Source organism: Eubalaena glacialis, chromosome 15 (assembly GCF_028564815.1).
Source record: "Eubalaena glacialis isolate mEubGla1 chromosome 15, mEubGla1.1.hap2.+ XY, whole genome shotgun sequence".
NCBI classification, from domain to species: domain Eukaryota; kingdom Metazoa; phylum Chordata; class Mammalia; order Artiodactyla; family Balaenidae; genus Eubalaena; species Eubalaena glacialis.
Genome location: NC_083730.1, coordinates 65,207,387 through 65,231,366, shown reverse-complemented (window position 1 = coordinate 65,231,366; position 23,980 = coordinate 65,207,387). Strand labels below are relative to the sequence as shown.

Below are 23,980 nucleotides of genomic sequence, written 5' to 3'. Positions count from 1 at the left end.
CAGTTTCCTTTAAAAGAAAAAAAAAAAGAAGACCAAACAGTCCATATTATGTTTTGCTGCTTTATACACAGGAATGATTTATTTTACAAACTAGTCAGTTGCAACATTAGCCTGTAAAAATCAAAAACATTTTTTATTATGTCTCAAAGGTAAAGTTAACTTTATAACAATATGCTTTCACATTAACCAGTATGACAAACCATAAGAAACTTAACACCGTAACAGTTCAAAATAAAATGTACAGAACAGGCACTTTGAAGTCAGCTATTGTGTGTAACTCTCACAGTTAATGTTGTGTGTACACATCTCATATTTCATCAAAGGTTAGCAACCAATGAAGCAAATATTCCTTTGATGCAGAAGCACAAACACATTTAGGTTCCAAACACCATGTTCTGGTTGTAATACATGCAAGACAGACCCTAAATTAGAAAAATCTTCTGAAAGAAAATGAAGAAAAACAAAAAGCCAGGAATGAAAGCATTTACAAGCACTTGAATAAGGCCTTTAAGTGTTAAATCAGTGTTTTTTAAACCCCTTCATTCTCAGGTAAGGGATTAAGAGGCCGAGAGAGAGATCGTCTGCGAGGGTGAGGATACTGGAGGCTGGCAGTGTCAGCATCGCAAGAGTGCTCTATCAGAGGAGGAGGAGGAGGAGGAGGAGGAGGAAGGAGCTGGGCATAACTGGACCATCTCGATCCAGCCCGTGGGGAATCCAGAGGGGGAAAGAAATACCTGAAACAATGAAGACAGGAACAAAACACCAAAACAAAACAAAAACAACAGAAAAAAAAAAAAAAAAGAAAAAAACAGAAGAAAAAGAGAAAAGTAGTAAATACAAAGAGAACCAAAGAGGAAAAAACACATGCTAGAAAAAAAAGCTTTACTATATTCATGCCAAAACTAACGGAACATAATAGCAAAATCAAGACCCTTACTCAAATCAGGCTCACTTAAGCAAGTATAGAAACTTGAAAAAAATACAATCTGTTAAACTTAAAATGTTAAAAAAAATTATCAGTATGAATGTTACAAAAAAGACATTAATTTTATAATTTAAAACATTTTCTAGTCTGAGAAACATATTGATGCTCTCCTGTAATTTACAAATCAAATAAGCTTTTTCTTTAAGCAACACTTCACTTGTAGCAGCAGCACATTTTTTAGTGCATACATGATACTCAGGACCAATTCAGATAGACTTTCACATAGTATGGCCAGCTATTGCAACATACTTTTGAAGAAACACAATCTTTGAATGTACTTAGATGTTTTTCTGCAAAAAGATTAGTACAAAATTTTGATAAGTAAAAGGGCTCAAAAATATGTCCTATTGTTATTCTTCTGCCATTTTAAAACTTACCCGTAATACTTTAGCATTTTCTCAAAAAAAGGTTTATAGCTTTGTCATCAGAGGATATGAACTAAATGAAGCAGCCAACAAAATTAAGAAAATCCTGGGACATGGAATGTGGAGGTTAACATGCATGCACAATTTTAGCAGAGTTTTATCTGCTTCTTATAGTATGTTTCTAAATTTTGACTTGAAGGAAACCTTAAGCCGTGAAATCACACCATAAAAATATACAAGCACATATTAGAAACATTTATCTCTTTAGTGAATATGAACTGAAAACTTACAAAGATGTTTTCATTTTACTTCTAAATTATAAATGAAGCAATACCAAATGTTGTTTGGCTACAAACTGTACAGTCAAGTTACTTTCACTACTACTTCTCTCACTCCTTCACTAATACTTTTTAAACATTACAAAGAAATAACAGAGTTGTACTGAATAATATCATGTATAAACCAATTCTACAAAAGGTAAACAAATTAGCACTCAAAACAATCTTTATGAAAAATATTCAATCTTCAAATTAAAATTATAAAAATTCATTTTAGCTTACTGTTTTAGAAAATAAAAGACATAAGTCTATATATAGTCTCCAGATGGAACAAAGTGATATTTTCCCTCCTCCCAACTAGCAATGAGGATGGTAACAATCCTTTAATTTTAAAACCCATGTTCGTTTCAGAAACATTTCAAAAAATTGTTTTGGTGACAATGTCTCAACAAAAAGCCTCTCCATTTATATTTCAAAAGTTTCAAATAATGTCAATAAACTGGCTAGCACAAAAAAAAAATGATATACACTGTATTTTTAAAGGCCTTTTGGACTGCGTTTAGTAGTAAGCAGGCTGTTGGTGTATCTTGGGAGAGGTCAAACGGCGCTGGGGAAGGGGAAAAGGAGCTTGCTTCCCATTCCTGTGTGCATGCAACAAGCAGCAAAACAGCAAAGTTACTCCAGTTAGCTGGTACTCAGCTGTGCTTTCTGTTAAAGGACATAATACAAATGGAGAAGGGAAAATGCATCACAGATCTAACACACATGGTTATTGGCACAATAAGAACACATCAAAACTTCAAAGCTCTTTACAAAAGAAAATATGCAGTACAGGCAGCAACCAAAAACTAGATTTTTTAAAAAAAATTAACACTAGTATCTTTGCTTCATGAAATAATCTTTATAATCTGATATCTTCTATGGTAACCTGAAATTGTTTTCATGCAAATACTTAAAATCAAAAAACAGGACTCCTTTATAAAAATATAACAATATAAAAATAGTTGAGGAAATTTAAAATACAATTCTCTTCTTTCATTTAAGTTGACAACAGGACAACCACGTGACAGTTTGTTAAGGCTGTGCTTTCAAGTTTCCTAAATAGTATTCCAAATTATTCACAAAGGCATGTTAAAATAATTTTACCTTACAAATTCACATTTGAAATTTGAATATGAAAACAAAAGGACAACTCTTTAGATAACATTAAACATTCTTTGAGAATCTAAAATATACTAAAAATTCTAAAAATCAAGAACTCAGAATTTACCATATCCTCTTACAATCTCCATGAAAATTTTAAACACACACAAAAAAACATTTAATTTACTCACTTTTACAAAGCCTTAGTTCGTGTGTTTTATTTAAAATTTCAGTTTAACCTGACTCAAAGGCCACCCTACCAGCACTAGCAACACTAATGCTCATCTGGGACTACGATCCTCAGTACTGTCCCAAACTTCCTCTTCATCTCATTACTTCAAAGTTATATATGTTTCTGGAAGACCACTAAATTGCAGCATATAATTGAGTTTAACAGCCTCAGAACCTACCTGTAAATATTATGACCAAGTAATAAGCCAAATACAGAGCTACCAAAGTGCCTCCTTCTCTTCTAGTGCCACAATTACGTGTGAATTTCTTGATTCAATCTTAAAATCCATGAAATAACACACCTTCAGTATAGCTACCAGAATGATTTAAAAAGAAGATAATTTCTAGTTTTCTCACAAAACAGCCTACCTGCCAGCAGAAGATCCATTTAATGAATTCTGAAGATTTGGGATATTTGAACCTAGGGAAGGATTTGAGTTTCCCTGCTGAGAGCTCCCATTGACAGGGCTCCCATTACCTTTCAGAATACCAGTACACTTCCAGTTGTCCATATAATTAGCTGAAAGGAAAATGGTCAAACTCATTAACATGACTAATACCTATGTTCCAGGGCACAAATCTACAATTAAAGAAATAAAAGAGACCTACAGGCTACATATCTCTCCGGTTAAATGGTAAAGACATTTTTTTAAATGAAACACATATATCTCAATTTTAACAATTAGTTTTTGAAGTTTTTAAAGAAATACTAATTTAAAAACAAAGCTCTCACCACCCATTTCCTTTCCTTACAAGAGAAATATTAACAGAGACAATTCTCTAAGCTACCACATTATTACATTAATATCAAAATAAAATTCTGTCTTCATTATAATGAATTTCAGTTCTAATGTGTGGGTAACGAAGTCACCTTCTCAGTTAAGCAAGTACAAGTCATGTCCTCATGGATGTAGGTAACAGAACCTCTGGTGTTTGAGTGGCTTATCCAACTTGGCCTAATTGTTTGGATGCAAAACTGGTCACTGCGTACACTGAGCCCAGGAAATCCAAGTTAGGCAGGACAGGGCAGCAAAGACCCTGAGGAAAGGGACACCTGGGCTGGTTCTACCACAGCCTAAAGCTGACCATGGGAGACTCAGCCAAACTGCAGTTTGGGAACAGTTAACTCCTCAGGGGAAATGAACGAAGCTGTAACTTCGGATCCTAAAGATGGGACACCACCGACTACAGTGGTACACAGAGCCAGTGGATAAACATCCATGGAGAAGTGCAGACCACGCCACAGCACCCACAGTCAGTGTCCACCGTCCAGACCGCCTTCTCTGCTTGGCATTTGTAAGAAACTTTTAGAATCAGTGGCCTCAAGATTCTCTAACTTTTGGGAGCTGTAGAGAAGAAGTGGGGAAGATACGGGATTTTTCTTCTCTTAAGGGCTTGTTGGCTAAAGCAATTGTTTATCAAGTAAGAGATGACTATATCCTGAGTTTGTAGAGAAGTCCCACAAGTTACACACATAGCAAATGGTATCTTTGGAGGTAGTGTATATTCTGTTACAATTAGTTTTACTTTGTTCCACATGGAAACTTAAACAATTCAATCAGTCAATTACTGCTATGAACTAGGTAAAATGATAAAGATTCAACACAATATGAGACATTAATTTAAAAGTAACTGTAGAAAGATAATTTTTTTTCAAAATACTTCAGAGTTTACATTTCTAAGTGAAAATTCTAAAGTAGCACCATAAAGCAACAATTCCTCCAATGAAATCTTACCTTTCCACAACCTGACACAGCCATCATCTCCTGAAGATGCCAGCACTGTCCCTGTTATATTCCAACTCACTCGCCAGACCTGAGAATTATGATTATCAAACTGAGCCACTATATGGATTTCAAATTTTGTTGGCCCACCAGAGGAAGTAAGTTCTTTCCTGTTAATAAAAAAATTTTCCTGAGGAATTCTGAGTGTACACACACACACACACTCTCACTGTTCTAAATTAAAAAATACAAATGGTCTCACATACACGCCATATCAATGTCATATCCATACCCGCCCCCCAACCTCCGTAGCTTACTGAGAGATGGGCCATGTCACTTTCATTTGACTCCCCAGTACCTCGCATGATCCTACCACATAAAAGATATTAAGTGACTAAAGAGGATTTTATTCCCCCCAAAAGGTTGAGGAATAAAAGAGATGATAATGATTAATTTTAAAAGGAAAAAGTAGGAAGGGAAGAATAGGAGAGAAGGAAGAAGGAAAAAAGAAAAGAAAAAGAACTGAAACTCACAATTCCAAAGTTAAAGCTAAATAGCTTATTCACAAGAATGTCTCAGTGCTAATTTAATTTTCCCTAAGTAGACTGCGACCTCTCATTCCTTCAAACATTTATAGAGTGCAATTATATTCAGAGGATCCAATTCATTTTAGTATCTGCCTAAATAAAACACAACTAAGAAAACATAAATCTCCTCTCTTTACTCAATTCCCTATTCCCAAAAGTCTTATATTTGTAGATAAAATGTTCATTAAAGAATCCATTCTTCAGATCACTGTTGCCTCTATACTCTCCTCCACAAATGAAAATAAGCAAGAGGTAAGAGAACTTTCAAATTAGTAATTGTTTCAAAAACTCACCTCACAGGCTTTAATGTAAAAATTCTCACGTCTTTGGTTGCTATGGCGAGAATGTGGAAAGACCGTCCCAAGTTTGGAGCAAAGGCGATATCGTGGACAGGATCTGTGACTGTCAGGAGGGTTTCAGCTTTTGCATATTTCCTAAATGAAAAAACAATTTACGTTAAAATTATCAGAAATGAAAATTTTAAAAATCCACATGTCTAGGTATCTGCATTTTCTCCATCTTGCTCACAATGAAGTAGTGTTTATCTCTGCAATATATAATATGTCCAGCCCCAACCCCCAGAAACTGTGAATGTGATCTATCGGAAAAGGGCCTTTGCAAACACAATTAAGGATCTCAGGATGAGAGAGAAACAGACATTAGAGGAGAAGCCATGTGAAGACACAGGCACAGATTGGAGTGATGTAGCTCAGCCACGGAACTCCTGGAGCCTCCAGAAGCTGGAAGAGACAAGGAAAGAGTCTGAAAGCAGCACAGCCCTGACAACACTTTGATTTCAGATTTCTGGCCTCCAGAACTCTGAAAAGAAACATCTGTTTTAAGCCAACAGTTTGTAGTAATTTGCTTTGACAGCCCTAGGAATGTAATATAACCTCCCAGGTTTCTTCCTTTAATTTTTTTAAGTTTAGCTTAAAACAGAGTAACTAAAACTTAATTAGAATGAGATCTTAATTTGTTAGCCATTAACATCTTTTTTAAGAAAAAGGGTACCTGAATTTCCTAAGATTTGAGTGTAAAGAAAAAAGTTAAGCTGACAACAGCAAGAATTGAGTTTTTTAAGTGATGATAAAGGAAGCTACACCAAAGTCTATTTCCACACCTCGGGAGTGTTAAACTACCATCTGATCCTGTTATTCTCCAACTGAGAAGTCTTTCAATGGCTTCACATTACCTTTAAGATAAAAATTAAACGTTGAACAGTAGGTCTTGCAGGTATAAGCCTTCCAGATTTCTCATCACACTCCTTTTTACCTATTATGTTCCAAGCACAGTGAAAATATATTGGCTCTCTCTCATCACATGCAGTTTTCTCCATCTGGAATGTTTTGCCCTCTTTGTCTGGCTAACTTCTACTCATTCTATGGCTCTCCTTTTGAATGAACTTTCCTGGCCCCCTCCCCCTAGGCATAATCTCTTAACATCCTGATTCTCCCAGTTTATAAAATTCATCACCATTTTTCACTATTTTTTTGTTTTCCCTTCATGATGGTACATACTGGGAGATCAATTACCTTTTCCTCTACACCACTCAATTTTGTATTACCAGAGCAGAGAACTTAGCGTATCATAGGAAATCAGTAAATATGTGACGAATAATGCATAACTGAGTTAATGAATAAAGAAATAACATTTAAAAAAATTAAATGCAATTCAGAACAATAATTAAACCAAAGCAGTACTGACCTGGTGTTTTCATTATATTCGAAAATCTGAACCTTGGCCATTGCGTTTGGGCTGCTGTCATCACTTCCTACAGCGATCATGGGGGAATGAGCACGAGAGCTAGAAAGGAAAAGATGTTTTACATAATTATAAAATTAATGCACATTTAGTTCAGAGAATTAGAAACGCATCCAGCAGCCATGCAACCCACCAGTCAGCGTGTCACTGCGGACTAGACCCCTGCGACGCCCGGCACCACACACCCAGGAGGGGTACCCCTGAGGTCTCAGCCTGGGGACTGAGGACACCGGGCTTTCACCTTGTTTTTAACCACATTTTCTTATGGCTGAGATAGAACGTAGTCCTTTTCCCAAAACAAAAAGCTTCAAGCAGTCAATAGATTTTTTTTTTTAAAGACACCTAAGAGGCGTTAGAATTTTTCTTTCTAAAAGATCTGGTCATTAACTATAGAATGAAAAGTAATTTTATGGTGACCAAATTCATGGCAAAAAGATTTTTACGTGCTTCGTACAAAGAGAACCCCACCCCGATGGAGGAGGAAAAGTAGAAAAAGACCACCCTCAGGAAGGCATGCCTGTCATTCTCTAGTCTCCAGACTCAATTGTGGTCAACTGCATTTTGAAAAAGGCAAAAGATAAGCAATAAGAGAGTGAACTCTACTGAGGTGGACTCTAGGTTGAATCATTTTTTTTCATTTCTATGTCTAATTTCCTAGATATTGATTTCCTTTGCCTCCCCCATCCAGATTAAGTAATACCTCTATGAACATGACATAGAGGTATTGTTTAACCTTTGATCTTGATATTGTGATCTGCCAATTTCATAAAGCAGAAAACAAAATGCGATAATTAAAAAAAAAAAGGTTTAGGTGTTTATTACTAAAGCTTCTGATAACGACATCACCTAATATAAGGAAAAAACCAGGTAGGGACTTCCCTGGCGGTCAAGTGGTTAAGAATCCACCTTCCAATGCAGGGGACACAGGTTCGATCCCTGGTCGGGGAACTAAGATCCCACATGCCTCGGGGCAACTAAGCCCACGTGCTCTGGAGCCTGCGCGCCACAACTAGAGAGAAGCCTAAGTGCTGCAACTAAGACCCAACGCGGCCACAAATAAATAAACATTTTTTTTAATTTAAAAAAAAAAAAGAAAAATACCAGGTAAACTACAAAGTGCTATAGTAATAAAACAAAATTACAAGTTACTTATTATAATTCTTGGCTATTCAAAGGGATGTAAATTATAGTAATTTCTATATCTCACAAAATTTCTTTTTTCAATGTTCCACAAATGTATTTATTTGAGCAAGGACAAGTACATTTACAGTAATATATTCTAAAATTACTGAAAATATAAATTTTTTAAATATTCTAAAAAATAAATTATAAAACATCCAGATAACAACCTGAATTGAGGATTATCTCATTTGTATATCCATAAATAAGATGATCACATTTAAACCATTTTCCAAATATGACTCATAATTAAACAGTGAGCAAAACCATCCAACTCTCTGACTGAATACAGGAGACTGATCACCTGCATCTCCTTCCTATGCCTCCATGGAAATGATGAAAAAATAACACTGTAACAGTGCAGAAATCAGAATGTGCCATCAGAAATCATGAAATGTGGAGGATTCCAGGAAGCAAACGGAGATCAGACAGTGAAAATGCTAAGGGAAAAAGAGCTCAACAACTATCATTAAGGAGGAAATTCTAGAAGCTCCAACCTCTAATCAGTAAGCAAGTAAATAATGAATCAATCAACCAATAGTAATGAGTAATGGGGCAATCATGAATTGATTCATTTAATAATCTGCAATCAGAAGACCCCCATGGCTGGCAGCTGATTGTGCTCTAGGCTAAAGAAAGTCTGAGGAAGGATCCTAGTGAGATGATTAGAACTTATAAGAGGAGAGATATGAACTTGAAATAAAGTAGCACTCCAAAGCCGGCAGGGAGAGGGACAAGAAAGAAGAAAATACATTAAAGTGCTCTATCCCCCAAGTCAAAACCTCCTGACTTTGGCAATTTGGGGGTAATGCCCACCTGCCAGCTCCCTCTTGGTCACCCTACAAGGAAACCCTGCCAAACCACTCCACCTACTTAGTCAAAACTCAGCTAACCCCCTAAGTATGGGAATGAGCTGTTAAGAAAACAGAGCATCTAACAGGAGAAAAATACCAACACCAGTTCTCTCTAGCAGCCATCACAGTCTCCTGTTCATAAACACAAACACATGAGCAAAGACTAACATGCACTTGAGAAAAACAAGGAGTGTGACAGTTAAAGACCAAGGCATACAAACAGTTCTTTGAGGAAATAGATCTTTGAGAAAATATAAAACAGCCTACAGTCCACATCATATGCAGATTCTACATTTGTAAACTGACCTACTTGCTAAAATTTATTTGCAAAACCAAAAATCCAATACTTGGGGCACTCATGGGCCTTCCTGTTTCAGCTTCATGCTGAAAAACCAGTGTCTGTTTTGCACTCTATTTACCATCATGTTTTCTGCATTTTTGTTGTGTGTTGATGATTTCGCTGTTTAAAATGGCCCCCAAGTGCAGTGCTGAAGTGCTGCCTTGTGTTCCTAAGTTTAGCAAGAAGGTCATGATGTGCATTATGGAGAAAATACCTCTGTTAGATAAAAGCTGCATTCAGGTGTGAGTTAGTGTTGTTGGCTGAGTTCAATGTTAATGAACATATACTAAATAAGGTGTCTTTAGACAGAAATACACATAAAACAAGGTTGAGTATTGATCAGTTAACAAAAATGTGATCAGAGGCTGGTGGCACCTAATCCTGTATTCCCCCTGGGAGGGGTGGTTCAGTATTAGCTAATTCAGTGTTCGCAGCAACTTGATAGAACACAACTACTGCAAAAAAGGAGACTTGACTGTAAATCAAAAAACATAAAATTTTTAAAAATTTTAATTAGGATCCTCAGAGAAATGTGTATCCATGTAACAAAAACTGACTGGCATAAAAAAGGAGCTATCAGAGAAAAAGAAAGACTTCTTAACAATTAAAAATGATTGCCACTCCCCCCAACCCCCAACATCACTGGATGGTATAAAATGTACACCTGAAGAAAAAGTTGGAGATCTGGAAGACAGAGTAGTAAATCTCCAAACAATTTTAAAGAAATAGAGAGTAAATCCAAGAATAATCAAAGATGAATCCCAGAAGGACAGAATCGAGAAAACAGAAGGATAAATTATCAAAGAATCCTAAAATATCCCCAATCTGAGACAAGAACCTTCACCTTAAAAGGGACCACTAAGCATCAAGCAGGATGAATTCAAAAAAGACCAACATCTAATAGTGTATGTCTGGATTTACTTCAAAATAATCCAGTTTTTTTTGTTTTGTTTTGTTTTGTTTGTGAAGGTGGGGAGACATATACAGATTAAACAAGAGTAGCTTTGAATTATTCTAGCTGGGTGATGGATATGTGAGGCTCTGCCTATTATACTTTTAGTATATTTGAAATCTTCCCTAACAGAAAAATGTTTTAAAAGAAAAAATACCTGGAAACATCCTGGTATATAAATTTTAGAATTCTACTACCTTAAACTATACAAAGCAATTCCAGGAGTTTTAATGACCCAAGTGTGAAAGGCAAAACCAAAAACCTTTCAGAATACACTTAACAACATCAAGTGGGGAAGAATTTCTCAAAAAAAAAAACAAAAAGCACTATAACAAATACAGAAAGACTGTTAAGTGTGGCTATATTAAAATCCAGAACTTTCTGCAGACTATCAAAAGTCATGATAGTGTCAAAATGACAAACCACAAACTCGGAGAATATACTTGCAACTCAAAGTAGTAAGACAAAATCCTAAAATCTTCCAGAAAGATTAGGCTACCTACAAAAGATCCAGTATCAGACTGACCTCAGACATCTCACCACCTAAAGTTTAAAAGATTCAAGAACAGTACTTTGAAATTCTTACATTTGGAACTTGGCCGAAGTTCTAAAACTAGCCAAACTACAATTAAGCATGGAGAAAAATTAAGACATTTTTGGGTATGCTAGAATTCAGAAAGTTTGCCATCCACCCCATATAGGAAAAAAAGTTACTTTAAGAGGTATGCGACCAAAATGAAAACAAAAAATCCAAAGGCAACTCGTGATATGAAAATTGTGACAGCCAAGTATAACCCAGAAGTAAAGAAATCAGTAAAGAGAAAAGAGCACCCATCAGGAGTTAATGCCATATTACTCTGTGTGAACAACAGTTTTCATGAAATAGTTTACATTTGTGTCTGTAATGAATATTTACATAATCTAGTCTTATAAATTTGGTTGCTACTTAGTATTTAGAATCAACTTGTAGTCAAAAGACAAAGTACTTATATGTGTACTTAACACATATATCTTAACATTATTAAATGTTTACAAAACGTAAATACAAACATTGTAAATCTTGTCACTGTATAAGCAATATAACAAAATATTAGGAAATGGGAGGGTGAATGTGTGGTAGAAGCAAAAAAAAGCTAATTTCCCCTTTTTTTAAAAGAGAAGTGAGGGGCTTCCCTGGTGGTGCAGTGGTTGAGAATCTGCCTGCCAATGCAGGGGACACGGGTTCGAGCCCTGGTCTGGGAGGATCCCACATGCCGCGGAGCGGCTGGGCCCGTGGGCCACAATTACTGAGCTTGCGCGTCTGGAGCCTGTGCTCTGCAACAAGAGAGGCCGTGATACTGAGAGGCCTGTGCAGCGCGATGAAGAGTGGCCCCCGCTTGCCACAACTAGAGAAAGCCCTCGCACAGAAACTAAGACCCAACACAGCCATAAATAAATAAATTAATTAATTTTAAAAAAAAAGAGAGAGGTGAGTCAATATATAGTCTAAAAATTGATAAATCACTAGAGAAATAAATATTTGAAATTAAGATAATTACCAATATAACTAAACAACTATTAACACTTCCACAAATAAAATATCTTGTCATACCTTCACAAGTGGAAAGCTTTGTAAATGTGCTAAAGTCATCTCATAGAATGAGTATAAATACTGTCTAAAGATAACGCAGCAAGAACCAAAGGTATAAATAAATCATTTAAAAATAAAATAGTGACTACCAGAATTAAAATCTAAAAACAAAACTACTAACAGCATTTGTTTTTAGGGGGTAAGGGAACTTTTACCTCTCATTTTGTACTCTTCTAGATTATTTGAATTTTTTTATCAGGTGACTCATTACTCTTTTAATTTTAAAAACAGTTTAATAAAAATCAACTATGATACAGTCTTAGAATCACACTCTACACAGCAGTTAAAGGAGTAAGGAAGAACTAGTTACACTAACACATGGGAAAATGCCCATGATGTATCTGTAAGTGAAAAAGGCAAATTGCATGAAAGGAAAATGTTATGTCTAAACATGTCTGTGTGTTTTGTGTCCACTTGTACATGATAGCATATACCTGTATTTGCATACATTTGTGTGTTTATAAACACACAAATTAAATATTTGTTATTAAATATTTATTTGTATATGCATGGAAAAAGTCCAGAAGGCGCACCAGAATATTTACAGTGGTTGGCTTCTTCTGTGGAGTAGAAATAGGGGTATAAGACACATGACAGGGTGGAGAAGAGAGAATTTTTATTCTACATAATATATATTTTTAAAAATAATGAACAAGACTACTTACGAAAAGCATTTTCAAAAAAATAAACCATCTGATGCTAAGTGTAATAATTACTAGGCTTATATCACCAGAGGATTGCTGTGTAAGCATACCTTGAAGGGTTCCAAGAAATACAACTACAGCTTAGCTTGCATGAGATCTCATGTTGCAGAGACCACTGGCTGAGATTCATGACGTCCGGTGCCTCATAGATTCTGACTATACCATCCGCTGAACAGGTTGCTAACATAAGACCCATATGCTTAGGAGCAAATTTCACGTCGGTAACAGATGTTCTGCTGTCCACTAGCGTTGTCCTCTTGACCTGAAAAAAAATTAACAATTTAAATTAAATACAGGGACTTGCCTGGTGGCGCAGTGGATAAGAACCCGCCTGCCAATGCAGGGGATACGGGTTCGATCCCTAGTCTGGGAAGATCCCACACACCGTGGAGCAACTAAGCCTGCACACCACAAGGAAGAGTAGCCCTGCTCGCCACAACTAGAGAAAGCCCTCGCGCAGCAACAAAGACCCAACACAGCCAAAAATTTTTAAAAATTAAATTAAATCTTAAAATAAATTAATTAATTAAATACAAAAAAAAAAAAGGATGGCAGAGTGGAAAGAACACAGGCTCTGAAATCACACAGAACTCCTCTGCCACTTACTAGGTATATAACCTTGAATAAGGTATTCAAAACCTGTGTGGGCCTCAATTTCCTCTAAAGCACTTAGCAAAATACCACATACACAGCTAGCAATCAGTAACAAACCAGTGACCTATAATCAATTACTCCCTCTATGGCAGAAGAAAGAAGGCCTTACGAAATCTAATTTTATTAAATTAGGTAAGTACTCTCTTCTTAAGCAGATAGGTCAGTAAACCAGAAAATGTTAGAATTTTCATATGGGCAGTTTTGTCATACAAAGCAGGCCGCAAGCCGCAAAGTAAAAGAATTCAGATTCTTTAACAACAGAATGGAGAGTGTGAAACTTCTTCCATCAAGTGTAAGTGTTAGTCCTACTCAGACCGCTACCATCCACTTTTAAAAGAAGGCATGTAGTAGAGACCAAGCGAATGGTACGAAGCTGGCATTCTGGTAATTAGAGAATCCCAGCATAGCATGTACCAGTTACTGTCTGGCACCTAGATGAGATGATTTTTGACTGAAAATGTCAACAAAATTTAGAAATCAAGAGTTTACTGTCTATGGTGGGCTTCCCTGGTGGCGCAGTGGTTGAGAATCTGCCTGCCAATGCAGGGGACACGGGTTCGAGCCCTGGTCTGGGAAGATCCCACAGGCCGCGGAGCAACTAGGCCCGTGAGCCACAACTACTGAACCTGCGCGTCTGGAGCCTGTGCTCCGCAACAAGAGAGGCCGCGATAGTGAGAGGCCCGCGCACCGCGATGAAGAGTGGCCCCCACTTGCCGCAACTAGAGAAAGCCCTCGCACAGAAACGAAGACCCAACACAGCCATAAATAAATAAATAAATAAATAAATAATTTTTAAAAAAAGAGTTTACTGTCTATGGTTACTAAAATACATCTTAAGGTGTCTGAATATCAAAAGAATATCAAACTTCAAAGACAGCACAGCATCTTTGCAAACTTTTGTCTAAAAACACCACTGAATAATAACACAAATGTTGAAATATCAAATGCATTAATGACAGTGGATTTAACTAAAGACAAATAATTAAGTTCGAAGAAAAATCCTTTCTATGCCACCACTCCTAAACCCAACCTATACTATGCTAACTGATCCATCTCAGACTGACTGCTAGAAAAATCCTTTCTATTCAAGAAATGTCTCTGCGCCCCTGCCCTTAAGCAACTGTTTGCCTGAGGAAGGCCCCAGTGCAAAGGCAATGAGGCCAACCCCTTCCACCATTCAAAAAAAAAAAAAAATGTCAAACAATATGAATAGTATGCAAGCTACAAACCTACAGTAATTAAAACAGTGTGTTATGGCCTAAGAATAGACAGACACCAATGGAATAGAGTCCAGAAATAAACTCTCCATATATGGTCACTTGATTTTCAACAAGGATGTCAAGACCATTCAATGGGGAAAAGACAATCTTTTCAATAAAAGGTGTTAGGAAAACTGGATATTGACATGTAGAAGAATGAAGTTAGATACTTACCTTATACCATGTACAAACATTAACTCAATATGAATCAAAGACCTAAACATGAGAACTAAAACTACAACACTCTTAAAAGAAAACTTAGGGGAAAAGTCTCCATGACAATGAATTTGTCTATGATTTATGATACCAAAAACACAAGGAAACAAAAGAAAAAAATAAACCGGACTTCATGAAAATTTTGTGCACCTAAGGACACTATCAAGAGAGTGAAAAGGCAAATCACAGAATGGGAGGAAATATTTGGAAATCATATATCTCTTAAGGAATTAATATCCAGAATACATAAAGAACCCCTACCTACAACTCAACAACAAAAAAATGGGCAAAGGACTTGAAGAGACATTTCCCTAAAGAAGTAAAAGGTTCTGGTAACAATTCCAATTCCGGTGGGGGTGAGGGGTAGAGGCTGTTCCCCACCCCAGCAGACAATTCTGACACCAGCAGGGTGTCCAAGGAGAATTCAACTCAATTTTGACACTAGCTACCCGGAGATAGCATCAGATTCCACGAGTTCAGAGTTCAGTCCCACAAGACACCCTTCTTCAGATGCCAGTCGAAAACCCAGATTGTTACCTGTGCTTCTGACTGACTGGTGTAACTCAGGGACAGTCACATGGAAGAGACGCACAGGCTGGGGACAGGTCCCCAAGGCTGGGGACAGGTGTGGAGCTTCCACGCCCCCTCCAGGCACCACTCTCCCCAAATCTCCAGGTGTTCACCAGCCCAGAAGCCTCCGAACCCTGTCCTCTAGGGCAGGGGTCCCCAACCCCTGGGCCACGGACCAGTACCGGTCCGTGGCCTGTTAGGAACCGGGGCACACAGCAGGAGATGAGCAGCAGGCAAGCGAGTGAAGCTTCGTCTGTATTTACAACCGCTCTCTGTTGCTCACATTACCACCTGAGCTCCGCCTCCTGTCAGCATTATGCTGAGTTGTATAATTATTTCATTATTTTATTATTACAATGTAATAGTAATAGAAATAAAGTGCACAATAAATGTAATGCGCTTGAATCATCCCGAAACCATCCCCCTTTGCCCTCCCCATGGAAAAACTGTCTTCCACACGGGTCCCTGGTGCCAAAAGGGTTGAGGACAGCTGCTTTAGGGGTTTTATGGAGACATCATTACACAGGCGTGAATGACTACACCTCATTGGCTATTGGTGACTACATCAATCCCCAGCCCCTCTCTCCTCCCTGGAGGTCAGGGAGGGTGGGACTGAAAATCTTAGCACCCCGAAGTGTTCTTGGAAAGACCACTGCTCCTCGGGTGCTCATGCCCCCCACCCACCAACCCACCGCTAACAAATGTCTCACCCAATGGCTCTGTCCACGCAGTTTATCATTTGATTCTCCTACTATTTCTTCCCAGACAGCAGCTGTTCGGTCAAAAGAACAGGAAGCCAAAACCTGTCCAAATTCCGGATGGGCCCATGTCACACGCCACACAGATCCACTATGTGTCTGAGGAATTAAAAAAGCAAAAAATGAAAAAAGCTGAGTTGAGTCACTTGAAGAAACAGAATACAGATATTTTTACTTCAACAAAAGGAGAAAGCTATTCAATTTAACATTTAAAAAGTTAAATTCTAGGGAATTCCCTGGCGGTCCAGTGGTTAGGACTCCACGCTTCCACTTCAGGGGGCATGGGTTTGATCCCTGGCCGGGGAACTAAGATCCCACATGTTGTGCAGCACAGCCAAAAAAAAGTTCAATTCTAGCACTTTTAACGTTTAGAAGATACTCTATATTTAGGATTGCAGCCCTTCTAGAGTCAAATTCTTCTAACATTTTACTAATAAAGAAAAATCCAGCTGGATAAAGTTGACCTCTTTCAGTGCTAATAATAGTTGGAAACTTGGTTCAGAGTTTAGCCTAACAAAGCTTTTAAATAGAGATTCTATCAGTCTACTGTTTTGGTTTTTTTTTACTTGCAAATTTCCTCTATAGGAAACATCCACCTGATAAATAAGAGTAATCAAAATTATATGCTTCAAAAGCCTGACAGTATAAGAAACCATAGCAACAAAATGCTTAAATGATTCTGATGTCTGGCTAGACAATGGACTATTCTAGGAAAAGAGGCAATGAGAACAAATATAGAGAAGTCCAAATCCTTGTATTCTGAGGAAATAATTTAAAGCTCAATAGCATTATCTTTATAGATGAAAAATGTCAAATTAGTTCAAATTACTATAATCCAACTCTTTTTTGTTGACAAAAAAAAAAAAAGGTAGAAAAGTCTTAAAGCATTTCACATCAACAGAATTCATTTGTGCTTTCCAGTAAAAATACTGTATGACAACAAGCACCAGTCCACCAATGGATGTTTACAAAATCTGTTTCAAGCTTCTGTACATCTAACACTTTTATACTCAATAATCTCAGAACACTTTCTTAATCCAATAATTTCTACATGGTAACAGTGTCATCATCCAATGGTAAACTTTGCACCCCCCCCTTTTTTTTTGGCCGTGCCATGCGGCATGCAGGATCTTCGTTCCCCGACCAGGGATTGAACCCATGCCCCCTGCAATGGAAGCACGGAGTCTTAACCACTGGACCACCAGGGAAGTCCCTGCACCCTTATTTTTTATCCTTTGTTCTGTCCAGTCTTTTTCATTTCACCTTTCTTATTTTTACAGGCTATTAAGTAAAAGATGCACTAGGGCACTGAGATTCTGCTAAATGTTAGATTCCCAGTAAAGCACAATCTAACTAAAGAATAAGGATTGCACAAAGGTGTTCATCACAGTAAAAAGGAAACAACTTAAATATCCATCAGTTAAACAAAATAGGGTATATTTGTTGTTATATTTATGTTTTGTTGCTATAGTTATGTTTAAAAACAAACCAAAGTACTTATGAAACGTTGTTAAACTAAAAAGCAAGAAATACGAGTCTCCTTTTGGAGTGATAAAAATAAGTTTTGGAACTAGACAGAGGTAGTAATTGTACAACATTGTGAATGTAATAAATGCATTCACATTTATTTGTTTACTTGAAATGGCTGAGTTGTGTGACTCTCACCTCAATTTTAAAAAAGGGGAGAGGACAAAAGATTTGAATAGACACTTCACCAAAGAAGATAAATGAATGGCAAATACGCACATGAAAACACTATCAACATAATTAACCATTAAGGGCATACAAATTGAAACCCAGTGAGACACCACTTCACACCCACTAAGATGGCTATAATCAAAAAGACAGACTGGAACCCTCATACATTGCTGGTGGAATATAAAATGGCACAGGCACTCTGGAAAAGAGTCTGGCAGTTTTCAAGAAAGTTAAAACATACACAGGGCTTCCCTGGTGGCGCAGTGGTTGAGAATCTGCCTGCTAATGCAGGAGACACGGGTTTGAGACCTGGTCTGGGAAGATCCCACATGCCGCAGAGCAGTTAGGCCCGTGAGCCACAATTACTGAGCCTGCCCGTCTGGAGCCTGTGCTCCGCAACAAGAGAGGCCGCGATAGTGAGAGGCCCGCGCACCGCGATGAAGAATGGCCCCCGCTTGCCACAACTAGAGAAAGCCCTCGCACAGAAACGAAGACCCAACACAGCAATCAATCAATCAATCAATCAATAAATAAATACACAGCCCAGCAATTCTATTCCTACATATCTAAAAGAATCGAAAATGTTTGTCCACACAAAGACTTGTATGGCATGTTCATAACAGCATTATTCATAAGTGCCAAAAACTAAAAACAATCAAATTGTCCATCAAATAGTGAATGAACAAATAAAATGTGGCTTTATCTATACAAGGGAATACTACTCAGCATTACAAAGGATCGAACCACTGACACATGCCACAACATGGATGAACCTCAAAAACAAGCTAAGGAAAGTAGGCAGAAACAAAGAACTACATATTGTAGAATTCCATTTATATGAAATGTCTAGAAAAAGTAAAACTATACAAACAGTTCAGTGGTTGCTTGGGGCTTAAGAGGGAACGAGGATTGACCCCAAAAGGCACAAGGGAAACCTCAGGGTTGATGGAAGTGTTCTAAAACTAGATTGTGGTTATGGTTGCATAACTGTGTAAATTTACTAACACTCGTTGAACTGTACATTTAAAATTGATTCTCAAGATACATAAAAATCTACCTGAGTAAAGCTATTTTTTCTAAAATGCAAGAAATAAAATTATGTACAAAACATCACAACTATTAAAAAATATATAAAGGAAAAAGGTAAGAAATACTGAGATGCAAAAAATAATTAGGTTAGAATGATACAGAATTTCAAATTTTCTTATTCTTAAATTTTCTGAAGTGTATTTGTTACTTTAATAGTGAAAAAAATGTAAGTAAAAGATATAAATTTTACAATTCTCTCAAAGCTGAACAGCAAGTCACTAATTCTACCAAATAGTAAATGTTTCAATTCTTTCAAATCACTGTAAAAATAAATACTAACCTTCCAGCTAGCAGTGCAATGCCAATCCCCACTTTCACTTTTATCCCAGACCTGTAAGAAAAAAGATATTTTATACCAAGAATTCCTACAAATTAATATGAAAAACATTAACATTAGTTAGTACGAGGGCAAAGGAGGGGAACATAAATTCACAAAAGAATACAACCAGTAAGTAAACATTCACTCATTCAACAAAATATTTATTGAGAAACTTGGATACATCAGGCACTGTACTAAGCACTGGGGTCAAGGAACCTGTGCTCTACTAGTTAATGGAGACAGTATCAGTTACAGTCAAGTCTGGTTACTTATAGCCATTATGTCCTAGTTATGTCCTAGAATGTCACTGTAAGCAGTGAATTGGCGAATACCAAACCACTCCTCCTGGGGAAAATATTGACAGGTGAGATTCACAGGAGCCTCTCGCCACAATATATTTGTCAACCAATCGATACATAACCTTGTTTTATGTGTGTATATTTAAAAACACCTTATTTGGTATACATTATTGATTCAATAACACTGAACTCACTGCCAACAGCAGCATAACTCACGTCCGAATGAAGCTTCCCTAACACACACTTTCTCCATAGGGCACATCACAGCCTTCTTGTTTGTGGGAACTCTATGCAGCACTACACTTGGGGACCACTTCAGACAGTGGAAATCACCAAAAAAAGAACAAAAATGTGAAAAATGTGACACTAAATAGACAATGAGAAGGATGCTTGTTTACATTATGAAAGCCTGAATCATAACGCAGAGTGTCACCTGTCCAACCTCAGCTGGGAACGCACATCCGACAACTCTAATTTTTTTGCCACCCAGCTCATGTCAACAAACAACCATGAGCATTGATTTTGGGGTTACAAATAAATTTTAAAGAATAAGCAAGTTCACAAATACAAAATTTGCAAATAATGAGGATCAACTGTATGTATAACAAACAAAAACAAAACATCGAACATTACTACCAACAAAAAATACAGATTACAATAACAACATGACACTTTAACCTGTCTTAAAAAAATGTAATGACAAACAGTATGGTGGCTCCTCAAAAAACTTCAAATAAAAATAGAATTGCCATGTGATCCAGCAATTCCACTTCTGGGTCTGCACCCCAAAGAGTTGAAAGCAGGGCCTCAAGGAGATATTTGTTCACCCACATTTATACCAGCATTATTCACAACTAAAATGTAGAAGAAACCCAACTTCACTGACAGATGAGTGATAAGTAAAATGCGGTATATGCAATATATATTTTTAGCCCTTTAAAAAAGTTTTTAAGTTTAAACATTCCCTTTTCCAGGAAGGAAATTATGACATATGCTACATGTATGAACTTCAAAACATTATCCTAAGTGAAATCAGCCAGTCACAAAAAAGACAAATCCTGTAAGATCCCACTTATATGAGACCGCTAGAATAGCCAAATTCAGAGATAGAAAGTACAAGGGTGGCTGCCAGGGGCGGGGGCCGGAGGGACCGGCTAGCTACGTTTAACGGGGACAGTGCGAAATGAGAAGGTTCTGGAGATGGATGCAAGGATATAAACACACTTAATACCACTGAGCTGTACGCTTAAAAACAGTTAAGGTGGTAAATTTTGTTACGTGTACCTTACCACAATAAAAAATAGAGAAAAAAAACTGCGATGATAATGCCCGACACGGAAAACTATCACACTGATACTCTTCACCGGCAGTTGTAACATAGTACAACCTGCAAAAAGGTAATTTGCCTATTACTCTCAAAAGCTTTCAAAATATTCACTAATTTCTCTACTGGAATGAGCCTATAGAAATCATCCAGAAAACATAAAAAGCTGGATTAATGAAGATTTTCACTGCAACACCACGACAGACAAAAGCTCCGTACTGGACGACCCACTAGGTCCTAGTGACTTGGAGGCTGAGCTCTACGCGGATAATGAAACCTACTCGGTTAACGGACGCTAATTATTGCGACACTCACACGGCGGGGCGGGCGAGAAAACCTGGGCCTCGCAACACTTGCAGCCCGGGAAGTGGATTCCGACCCGCCTGCGAGGACGTCGCGTACGGAGCAGACCGGCCGCGCGGCGCCCCTGCGGCACGTCTGTGAGGAGCGGGCGGACGGCGGGGAGGGGTCCCGGGGCCCCGCTCCGGATGGAGGGGCCGAGGTGCTCGGGGGCCGGCTCACCCCACCCACTGTGCCGGCGCCCCCGCGACCCGGGCCCCAGCCTGACCAACGAGGAGCTGTGCCATGGCGCCTTGGGCCCAGCCGGGCGGCCCTGCACAGTCGGCCGGACCCACGCGCCCGGCCTCCCCCGCGGCAGGAGCGCGCACGCCGCCGTGACGCACGCACGCCCCCGCAGCCGCGCGGAGGCGCCCTAGGCGGCGTTGACTCCACAATAGCGAGGAGCAGGGTGCCCGCCAATCGGCCTGGGCTCCGGACCTCGTGCCCGCGGCGCGCCTCAAGTCGAGGGGAATCCACTCTCCACGCGCCCCTCCGCTCGGACAGCGGGCCGCGCACGCTTCCGCCCCCCTCCGGGCTCGGCCCCGCGCGCACCTTGACGCTCTGGTCACTGGAGCAGGTGGCCATCCGCCGTCCGTGGAAATCGAAAGACACATCGTGGATGAGATCTTTGTGGTCCGCCGCGATGCTGCGCGCCACGAACATGGCTGCGCCAGCCCCTCCCTCCTCCAACAGGACGGCGCGGCGGCGCGCGGACCGCAGCCCACCCGGACCCGGCTCCGGGGCGCGCACGGCTGTGTTTCCCGCGGGCCGCTCGCGCGCCCCGGGCTGCGCCGCGCCGCGCCCCGCCCCCCGGCCCGTCATACCCTGCGGGACCCCGCCCCCGCCCCGTCATACCCCGCGCGGCCGTGGCTACTGGACTTCTTGGGGCGCCGGCCAGTCTCTTGGATGCGGCGCCGCCTGTTTCCTGAGAAGAGTTAGAGAACTCTCTGTCGAAGTGTGGAAATTGGGGAGAATGCGAAGGTTAAGACTGTCGTCTGCGGGCCTCGGCCCTGAGTCAGTCTCGTCCGTGTTTGGGCGTGTGTCCCTGGGAGACGGGCCGGGCCGGGCGGGAGTGGGCGCGGAGAGTGGGCGGTGCGGACGGGGCGTGTGTCCGGGGCTGTGCCGGGCGGCCGGAGCGCAGGCTCCCAGACGTAGCGGGTGGGCCCGGCCGTTTCCCGCCCCCCACACCAACCCCGGGAGGTGCGGAAATGGCTTAGCCTTGCTGGAAGTTCCTTCACTTGCCTTCCCCCCCGCGCCCCCCACTAAAAACAGTAAGGTTTTATTGGTACTTTTAGAGGCAAACCCCCAAACCCGTGAGCTGCAGGTATGATAACTAAGAACTACTGTAACTGCTCTGAGGTCAAAGACACTCATTTCCAGAGAAAGTACTCACTATCTGTGAAGGTTTGATAGATTTATAAAAGCTCCAAACCTTAAAAAACTTTGTATAAGTGAAGTTTAGAGACAGTAAACACAGCGGTTGTTGCCAGAGATTATCCGGGTGAGCGGTTGAATAGGAGGGATTTTTTAAAAAGAGACTTCATTTTTTTTAGAGCAATTTTAAGTTCATAGCAAAAGTTGATCAGAAAATACATAGAGGTCTCATATAGGCAACTACCCTCCCCACTCTCAATATTAGCAGCGCAGTCGTACATTTGTTACATAGCATAGTAACTATCACCCAAAGTCCATAGTTTACCTTGGGGTTTGCTCTCAGTGTTGTACATTCCGTGGGTTTTGACAAATGCATAGGGACATGTATTCACCGTGGTAGGGTTGTACAGAATGGGTTCACTGCTCTAAAAATCCTCTGTGCTCCACCTAGTCATCCTCCCCTACCCCCATCCCTCAATCTTGGGCAACCACTGATCTTTTCACTGTCTCCATAGTTGTGCCTTTTCCAGAATGTCCTATAGTTGGAATCATACAGTATGTAACGTTTTCACATTGGTGACTTTCACTTAGTAATATGCGTTTAAAGTTTTTCCATGTCTTTTCATGGCTTGATAGCTCATTTCTTTTTCACACTGATTAATGTTCCATTGTCTGGATGTATCACAGTTTATCCATTTAACCCCTGAAGGACCCATTGGTTGCCTCCAAGTTTTGGCAATTAAGAATAAAGCTGATACAAACATCCATATGCAGGTTTTTGTGTGGAGATAAATTTTCAACTCCTTTGGGTAAATATGGCAAGTATATGTTTAGTTTTGTAAAGAACCTCCAAACTGTCTTCCATAGTGGCTGAATCACTTTACATTCCCACCAGCAATGAATGAGAGTTCCTCACCAGCATTTGGTGTTATCAGTGTTCCAGATTTTGGCCATTCTAAGAGACATGTAGTGGTACCTCATAGTTGTTTGTTTTAATTTTCATCTCCTTCATGTCATGATATAGAACACCTTTTTATATGCTTATTTGCCATCTGTATATCTTGTTGGTATGTGTTAAGGTCTTTGGCACATTTTTTAATCAGGTTGTTTTATTTTCTTGCTATTGCGTTTTAAGAGTTCTTTGTATATTTTGGATAACAGTCCTTTATCAGAAGTTTTTTGTTGTTGTTTTTCGCAAATATTTTCTCCCAGTCTGTGATGTGTCTTCTCCTCTTGACCATTTTTTTTTTTAACTTTTTTTTTTTAATTAATTAATTAATTTATTTTTGGCTGTGTTGGGTCTTCGTTTCTGTGCGAGGGCTTTCTCTAGTTGAGGCAAGCGGGGGCC

At 39.2% G+C, this 23,980-nt stretch overlaps 1 protein-coding gene across 2 annotated transcripts; it reads right to left on the bottom strand.

The window, feature by feature from the left end:
* Window positions 1-92: 92 nt before the first annotated feature.
* SEH1L (SEH1 like nucleoporin) lies at window positions 93-22,037 on the bottom strand. Of its 2 annotated transcripts, none has more exons than XM_061170428.1 (9): window positions 21,811-22,037; window positions 19,258-19,308; window positions 16,143-16,289; window positions 12,784-12,995; window positions 7,018-7,116; window positions 5,607-5,747; window positions 4,739-4,896; window positions 3,372-3,522; window positions 93-734 (listed from the first exon to the last, which is right to left on the bottom strand). In XM_061170428.1, the coding sequence occupies exons 1-9, from the start codon at window positions 21,919-21,921 to the stop codon at window positions 530-532; spliced, it is 1,275 nt and encodes a 424-aa protein (XP_061026411.1). In that variant the 5' UTR covers window positions 21,922-22,037; the 3' UTR covers window positions 93-529. The 2 variants fall into 2 exon arrangements, with proteins under 2 accessions (XP_061026411.1, XP_061026410.1); XM_061170427.1 differs by lacking the exon at window positions 93-734 and adding an exon at window positions 893-2,336.
* Window positions 22,038-23,980: the final 1,943 nt, after the last annotated feature.

What these genes read in the sequence shown, in the direction of transcription:
- SEH1L (XM_061170428.1), bottom strand. Translation starts at nt 21,921, where the DNA reads ATGTTCGTGGCGCGCAGCATCGCGGCGGACCACAAAGATCTCATCCAC. An exon ending in TGCGTGGACAGAGCCATTGG is followed by an intron (nt 12,996 to 16,142) that starts GTGAGACATTTG and finishes ATTTTTTTTCAG; the next exon opens with GTCAAGAGGACAACGCTAGT. An exon ending in AATGGATCTTCTGCTGGCAG is followed by an intron (nt 735 to 3,371) that starts GTAGGCTGTTTT and finishes TCATTGTTTCAG; the next exon opens with GTATTTCTTTCCCCCTCTGG.